General features: G+C 32.3%; 1 protein-coding gene across 8 annotated transcripts in view; it reads right to left on the bottom strand.

Moving 5' to 3' along the window:
• Positions 1-1,835, bottom strand: part of LOC115223589 (AP-3 complex subunit delta-1) — an 87,538-nt gene extending 85,703 nt beyond the window's left edge. For 4 of the 8 annotated variants that reach the window (XM_036512352.1, XM_036512356.1, XM_036512358.1 and 1 more), the window contains exon 1: positions 374-617. In XM_036512352.1, coding sequence (XP_036368245.1) covers positions 374-469 — 96 coding nt within the window. In that variant the 5' untranslated portion in view covers positions 470-617. Of the gene's footprint in view, positions 1-373; positions 619-1,819 lie in introns of those variants that run through there. The other 4 variants (XM_036512355.1, XM_036512357.1, XM_036512353.1 and 1 more) reach the window with 3 other exon arrangements.
• Positions 1,836-7,475: the final 5,640 nt, after the last annotated feature.

The raw sequence follows: 7,475 nt of genomic DNA, 5'->3' as shown, positions 1-7,475 counted from the left end.
ATTTACTCTCAATTAAAAAGAGAAATCGAACATATATATATACATACATATATATACAGACACACACACATCTATATACATATGCAGACATGTACATATGTGTGATTTCCTGCTATAACATCCAAAACTTCCTTCTACGATTACTTAAATGTGATCAGTCATCATTATCATTAAACACCACCCCCGAAAACCAAACCAAACCAAATCCAACAAGTTAAAACTTAACGATTGAGTGTGTTTATTACTTTATCATATTATCAATCACCATAACACATAAACCACAAATGCTAACGAAATAATTAAAAATACAATTAAAATATACAACACACACACACACACACATATATATATATATATATAAATGTCTCCTTACCTCATTTTCCTTGTGATTACGAATTCCACGAACGAGGTCCTGTAAATTTTTGTCCAAAACTCTTTCCAGAGTTCCTTTTACCTTTTTTAACGCCATCACTTAAAAATGTTTGACTATTTTCTCATCTAATATATATAATATAATATATATATATATGTGTTATATATATATATTTATGGGAGGGGGGTGTAATATATATTTTTTTTATTCATATATAATATATTAAATATGCTTGAGAGGTGCAAAGAGAAAGAAGAACTCAATACATGAGGTACTATCTACATACATATATATATATATATATATATATATATATATATAATATATATATATATATATGTATGTAATGTATGTATATATAAATCAGTGCTGAGGTGGATTGGGTATTTTTTTGCGGCTTTAAGCGATCATTTATATAATTCTATAATCGCGTATCCATACGATGTCCTATTTTTTAAAAAGGGGTGTTTCTTTGGTTGATGTTATTCTCATACATATTGTTACGTATAATGTATGTAGCACAGATATATATATGTGGATATATATATAGGAGGTGTATAATACTTTCCGTCCTTCTCTCTCTTACTGCAACATATTTTCTTGATGGGAAAGATGAATCGGTAATCGAACCCCAAAGCCAAGCTTCCGTAAAAAAAGTCCAAGTGAATTTAATATAAGTAGAATAATAAATAACAAAAACTATAAAGATGTCGCGGTGTTTTTTTTTTTGAGACGTCGACGTTAATTGTTGTTGATGTTGTTGGTTTTCGGTTCAATGAAAGCTAGTTGGTTTTTAAATGAGGAGGAAAAAAAACAGAAGGCCAGCGAGGAGAAAGATAGGAGGTGTGTGTGTGTGTTCGAGAAACTCTCTCGCTCTCTCTGCCTACCATGAATGTGTCTACAAAACTACAACGGATCACTGACAAACTCCAACACCAGAAACATTTCAACATGGCTTCGGTACAACTACCACGTGACCTGGTGACGTGTAACACAAATATACACGCAATTACAGCATATATACATAGAATACACACACACACACATATGTAGGTATATATATGTATATATATAGGTGTGTGTATACATATTTATATACGCACGCATTTATACGTATATATTTGAGTGCAAATATACGAAACTCTCGCCCTTCAGGCACTATGTCTTTTTTGCCGATTATTAATTATATATATATATATGTGTGTATTTGTGTATATATAATATATATATATATATATATTATATATATTATATATATATATGTGTGTGTGATGTGTGTATATATACATATGTATGTATATGTATGTGTATATATATATAAATGTATGTATATATATATGTATGTATATGTATGTATATATATGTATATATATATGTATGTATATATATGTATATATATGTGTATATATGTATGTATATGTATGTATATTTATATATGTGTATGTTATATATATATGTATATATATATATGTGTGTGTGTGTATATATATATATATTTATTTACATATTTATATATATATAGATAGATAGATATGCATGTATATATATATATATAACTACAAAATTAGAGAATGGAGAAATATACTTAAATCAGTAAAACATCAACTATCCGATGATACTCAATCCATACTTTAATACACCATTACATATGAGTAAAGGCAATACATAAAATGAAATGAGATATACAGTAATAGTAAAAAGATAAAGAGATATAAGTAAAAAATTTTCAAATATAATATGCAAATAAATCAAAACTGACAGCTGTTTCGGCAGTGAGGACAGTCATACCTCATTTAACCTATAAGCCATAAGGCAGGTATAAATGAGGCATTAACAAGGATGCCCCACGGCCTCTTCAGAGAATTAAATTAAATTTGTTATAATAGTGAAAAATATTATACAATCTATACATAAAATATAAAAATATAACAATGTAAAATATAAAAACTTATACATCATAAGCTACACTTATATAATATAATACACATTTGTACAAAAAAGGAAGGTAAACAGAACAAAATAAAAAAAATATATAATAGTGTATATATTAATATCAATAAGTACCGATATTATACATATTTTGGCTAATAGTTTTTTTTGGCGTTCCCTGACTAACCCACCGTATAATTTTCTTTTGTGATTTAAATTTCAAACCAATAGCCAATCGAATTAATCTATAGTTTCTTTACCTAGTGGTCAGCATTTCTTAACTCATAGTATTTCGATCTTGTAAGGATGGACTTGGTGCTAACTTAACTGTATCATCTATTTTTTATTATATTTTTTTTATTATTTTATTATTATTATTATTATTATTATTATTATTATTATTATTATTAATAGTAATTTTATTAACTTTTATAGCTTTAGAATCTTATGAACTGTACCACGGATTTAATTAATTATTTTTCATCTCCATATATGTTAGCCTTTGTTTTTTTTTTTTTATATATTATTTAAAAAAAACTATTAGCCAAATATGTATAATATCGGTACTTATTGATATTAATATATACACTATTATTATTTGTTTTATTTTGTTCTGTTTACCTTCCTTTTTGTACAAATGTGTATTATATTATAATAAGTGTAGCTTTATGATGTATAAGTTTTTATATTTTACATTTTTATATTTTTATATTTATATGTATATGATTGTATAATATTTTTTTCACTATTATAACAAATTTAATTTAATTCTCTGAAGAGGCCGTGGGGCATCCTGTTTAATGCCTCATTTATACCTGCCTTTTGGCTTATAGGTTAAATGAGGTATGACTGTCCTCACTGCCGAAACAGCTGTCAGTTTTGATTTATTTGCATATTATATTTGAAAATTTTTTACTTAATCTCTTTATCTTTTTACTATTACTGTATATCTCATTTCATTTTATGTATTGCCTTTACTCATATGTAATGGTGTATTAAAGTATGTTGAGTATCATCGGATAGTTGATGTTTTACTGATTTAAGTATATTTCTCCATTCTCTATTTTGTAGTATTAATTTACGGTAATATTATTACTTTACCCATATAATGCAATAGATGAACTGATTGTTTGACAATTTTTAACATCTATGTATTAATTTTGTTGGGTACCTATCTAGCAGTATATTGGATATATATTATCCCATGGTGGGTTGAATTTTCAACCCCTATCTCATTTTATAAATATATATATATATATATAATATATATATATATGTGGTGTGTGTGTGTGTGTGTGTGTGTGTGGTCTCATCATCATCGTCATCGTTTAATGTCCGCTTTCCATGCTGGCATGGGTTGGATGGTGTGACTAAGGGCTGGCAAGTCAGAAGGCTGCTCCAGGCTCCAATCTGATCTGGTAAAGTTTCTATAGCTGGATGCCCTTCCTAATGCGAAACCACTCAGAGTGTAGTGGGTGCTTTTTATGTGCCACCGGCACGAGGTCCAGTCAGACAGTTCTGGCATCGACCACGCTCAAATGGTGTTTTTTACATGACACCGGCACAGTAGCTAGTCAGGCGGCACTGGCATCAACCATGCTCGAATGATGTCTTTTGCATTCCACTGCACAGGAGCCAGTCAGTTGGCACTGGCATGTATATATATATATATATGTGTGTGTGTGTGTGTTAGTGTATGCATGTATATATGTGTGTGTGTATGTATGTGTGTGTGTGTGCATGTGTGTTTGTCCCCCAACGTCACTTGACAACCGATGTTGGTGTGTTTACGTCCCCATAACTTAGCAGTTCGGTAAAAGGGCCCAACAGAATAAGTACTAGGCTTACAATGAATAAGTCCTGGGCTCGATTTCTTCGACTAAAGGCGGTGCTCCAGCATGGCCGCAGTCAAATGGCTGGAACAAGTAAAAGAGTACACACACACACACACACATATCATCATCATCAACATCATCATCATCATCAACATCATCATCATCATTTAATGTCCACCTTCCATTCTAGCATGGATGGGACAGTTTCACAAGTGCTGGTCAGACAGAAGCTTGCACCAGACTTCTGTGACTGTTTTGGCAGGATTTTTACAGCTGGATGCCCTTCCTAACACCAAGCACTCAGCAGAGTGGATTTAGTGCTTTTTATGTGGCACAAGCACTATATATATATATATATATATATATATATATATATATATATACACATAATGGGCTTCCTTCAGTTTCTGTCTATCAAATCCACTCGCAAGGCTTTGGTCAGCCTGAGTCTATAATAGAAGGCACTTTCCCAATGTGTCATGCAATGGGATTGAACCAGGAACCATGTGGTTGGAGAGCAAGCATATTACCACACAGCCATACCAGGGATTGATTCATAAATACTGGAGTTGATTCATTCAACTAAAACCCTTCAGGACAATACTCCAGCATGGCCACAGTTCAATAACCAAAACGAGTTAAGGCTAAAAGAAGACACATGATATACCTGTGCATGTCTGCATACCTGTGTTCAAGCTTACATGGGTGTATTCGTAGCTATCTGATTGCATGTGTGGGGGGGTGGGGTGGGGGTGTAAAGGTAATTATATATAAATATTTGTGAAAAGACATGCCAATTAGAGTCAGTATCGACATGGATCAATGGACATGTTAAAAAAAAAATTGAATGACAAGCCATGAATCACTTATGAGAATAACAAAGCAACAACAGATAAAAAAATAATAATAATAATAATAATAATAATGAAATTATTGTATACAGTGCTCAGGTGCACCACAACTTGTCAGACAGTGCGTATAAAGTATATGCAGTAATGTACAAATGTCTGGAAAGCAAATAATGTATGAGTCAGATACATGCTTGTGTGCGTATGGAGGGGAGAAAATCAGGTGTAGTGTTGGCGAATCTCAGAAAGCATGGAAGTTTTGAAGGATGCAGTGCTCCGACAACTAACAACTGATGCTGGCAGTTTGTTCCATGCTTCAGCAACTCTCAGTGTGAAAAAATGTTTCCTAAAGTCATGGGAGCTGTGCTGTTTTCTGACTTTGTAAATATGTCCACGGGTGTTAGACAGGTGGAGTTTGAAAAGGTGCTCAGAGTTATTGTTTGTGCGATGGTTAATAATTCTATGGGTGTCTGCCAAGTCAGCTGCCGGACGTCGGAGTTTCAATGTGTCCATGCCCAGGGAAGTAAGGTGTTCAGAATATGGCAAATATCACAACTACAATTTCCATTTGATTTTTATTTAATGTTGATGTACTTGACTGAATAGGACTCCTCAAGCGCATTATGTAAATATAAATAACACAACACGAGAAATCTCCCAAGCAGACTCAAAACAAAAAGACAAGGTCTAGGAGTGTGTGCTTACATGGAAAAATTACAGAAAGGCCCATAAAATTATCAACCATCATACAAACAATAACTCTGAGCACCTTTTCAAACTCCACCCATCTAACACCCGTGGACATATTTACAAAGTCAGAAAACAGCACAGCTCCCATGACTAGGAAACATTTTTTCACGCTGAGTGTTGCCCGGCATCAGTTGTTAGTTGTCGGAGCACTGCATCCTTCAAAACTTCCATGCTTTCTGAGATTCGCCAACACTACACCTGATTTTCTCCCCTCCATACACACACAGACATGTATCTGACTCATACATTGTTCGCTTTCCAGACATTTTTACATTACTGCATGTACTTTATACGCACTATCTGACAAGTTGTGGTGCACCTGAGCACTGTATACAATAATTTCATTATTATTATATTATTATATTATTGTCAACAAGATCACAGGCTGTGGTGGAAGAACCTATTCGTCTACAAATATATTTATTAACAAATTATCTAATTCACTCATAATGAAACTAAACCGAGATACAATTACTGCAAGCTTTTTTGCTTTCTGAGTTCATTTGTGATTATAATGGGGTCAAGCTACATCAAACATCGCCTTTTCATTGAACAACTTGCAATGGCATAAAGAGGAGAGAGGGGAAAACTCACAGCAATGGTAGTTGAATGTTTTCTATTGGAGAAACAAAATCTTGTACAACTTTTTATACTTGATAGGAACTTTGTAAGTGCAAATACATGGGAAACCTTCACCAACAGAGGGCTTATATATGGAAAAAGGCATGGCTGTGTGGTAAGAAGCTTGCTTCCCAACCACATGGTTGTAGGTTCAGTCCCACTGCGTAACACCTTGGGCAAGTGTCTTCTACTATAACCTCAGGCTGACCAAAGCCTTGTGAGTGGATTTAGTAGATGAAAGCTGTAAGAAGCCCATCATGTGTATATATATATATATATATATATATATATATGTAAACAACCTGATTTTAGTCAGTCAGTGGACTCTACTACCTCATATGTTCTTAACATTTAAATCCACATCTTTGTCTATATATCTACCTTCTCTATAATGTTGCCACTTGATTTGAAAATTTTTGTATTAATGGAAAACCTCTATAGTTGGCTGATGAGTACTCAGCATCGTAAATCTGTTGTAATATTTACAACATTTAATAAAATGATGTAGTACGAAACGATCATACCAAATTACCGGAATCATTCTTGTTGCTTATTTTGATTATATATATATATATATATATATAGATATATATATATATCTTTAGAGTTCATATTAATCTGTCAAATGTAATGCTTATTTGTTCACATTATTTTGAATTATTCAGGTTCAAGAGGGGTCTCCACAATATTTGCTTGTAACTTTGTAAATTTTTTACATACAGATTTGAAATTTTGTCTGTGGGCGCTTTATATACCACTGGTTTATAGTGACACTGACAGTTTCAACCTTAATGATGCCAACAAATTGAAGTTTTGAGATGCCATCACCTAAAATCTTAAACAATATAAATATCTGAAACTATTACAAAACGTGTGGCTAATTAACAAATCAGATCTTACCATAAATGCACCATAAATGCTCAATAATATTGAGATTTGGGGACTATATATAAAATAAATACATTCTCTTAAATGTTGATTAGACCTAGGCTAAGAATGTTAGTTAGAAGTGAATATGTATCCATATATGAATAGATATACATGGGTATATCTATTTATATAGACATCCCCACATGTATATATTTATAGCACCATTGGGAAAAGGTACTACATTTTAAT

Source organism: Octopus sinensis, linkage group LG23, assembly GCF_006345805.1.
Source record: "Octopus sinensis linkage group LG23, ASM634580v1, whole genome shotgun sequence".
NCBI classification, from domain to species: domain Eukaryota; kingdom Metazoa; phylum Mollusca; class Cephalopoda; order Octopoda; family Octopodidae; genus Octopus; species Octopus sinensis.
This window is presented reverse-complemented; position numbering and strand designations above follow the sequence as displayed.